General features: G+C 51.2%; 1 protein-coding gene across 1 annotated transcript; it reads right to left on the bottom strand.

The window, feature by feature from the left end:
* Positions 1-6: 6 nt before the first annotated feature.
* LOC116273484 (leucine-rich repeat-containing protein 37A3-like) lies at positions 7-1221 on the bottom strand (the record flags this gene model as incomplete). Its single annotated transcript, XM_031662576.1, has 1 exon — positions 7-1221. A coding segment is annotated over one exon (1215 nt), but the record flags the coding sequence as incomplete, so codon positions are not given.
* Positions 1222-1225: the final 4 nt, after the last annotated feature.

Raw genomic sequence — 1225 nt, forward strand, 5'->3', positions numbered from 1 at the left:
TTCTACCTCCTTAGGGGGCTCTGGAGCCTGAACTGTGGCCTCCTGCTGGGTCAGAGAAGGTTCTGTCTCCATAGGGGGCTCTGGAATCTGAGCTGGAACCTCCTCCTGAGTTAGAGATGGTTCCACCTCCTGAGGGAACTCTGGAGATAAAGATGGGGCCATCTGCTGGGTCAGAGAGGGTTCTATCACCATAGGGGGGTCTGAAGACTGAGCAGGGACTGCCTGCTGACCTGGAGAGGATTCTACCTCTTTAGGTCGCTCTAAAAGTTGAGTTGGGGCCTGCTGTAGGACTGGAGATAGCTCGACCATCTCAGGTGGCTCTGATGGCTGAACTGGTATCTCCTGCTGCAGTGGAGGACTGATCTCTTCAGTGGACTTCAGAGGAGGACCTGAGGCTTCCTGCTGGGTTGCAGATGGGTCAACCTCCTTAGGGGGCTTTGGTGGCTCAGCTGGGAACTCTTGCTGGACTGGAGAAGGTTCTGCCTCCTTAGGGGAATCTGGAATCTGAGCTGTGGCCTCTTGCTGGACTGGAGATTCAGTCTTTTCAGGAGAATGCAGAAGTGGGGAAGGGAGATCAGGCTGGGCTAGAGAAAAGTCAGCCTGCTCAGTGGGAACAGAAGGATTGTCCTGCTGGAATGGAGAAGGTTGTACCCGCATAGTGACTGCTGTAGGTCTGGTAAACCCCATATCTACATCTGTATATGACATATATAGAGGTGAACCTATTGCTTCATCATTCAGTGAACTTTCAAACTCTGAGGAGAGCTGAGTTGGAGGCTGAGTTGTGGGCTCTTTATGGACTGGAGGAAGTTCATAATTTTCAGGTCTATTTAGCTGCTGGTCTTTCAAATGTTGAAACTGCTCAGGGGACATTAAAGGCTGAGCTGGGGCCCCCTGTTGAGTTAACAGTTCAACCTGATTAGTGAAATCTGGAGTCATGGTAACCACGTGATCCACAGGATTAACAGTGACATGGTGCAATGTTGGAAGCTGAACTTGATCATGACTTAGAGGGGAAACTGTTACCTCATGATGCTCTGGAGGTTGAGCTACAACTACATTAGGGAGCTCTGGAGTCTGAGCTGGGGCCTCCTGCTGGGTTAGAGAAGACTCACCCTCCTCAGGGGTCTGTGGATGCTCAGCTGCAGCCTCCTGCTGGGTTGGAGAGGGGTTCTCATTATTAACAGGTTCCGGAGATTGAACTGAAGTCTCCTGTTGAATTGCT

Source organism: Papio anubis, unplaced genomic scaffold, assembly GCF_008728515.1.
Source record: "Papio anubis isolate 15944 unplaced genomic scaffold, Panubis1.0 scaffold7558, whole genome shotgun sequence".
Taxonomy (NCBI): Eukaryota; Metazoa; Chordata; class Mammalia; order Primates; family Cercopithecidae; genus Papio; species Papio anubis.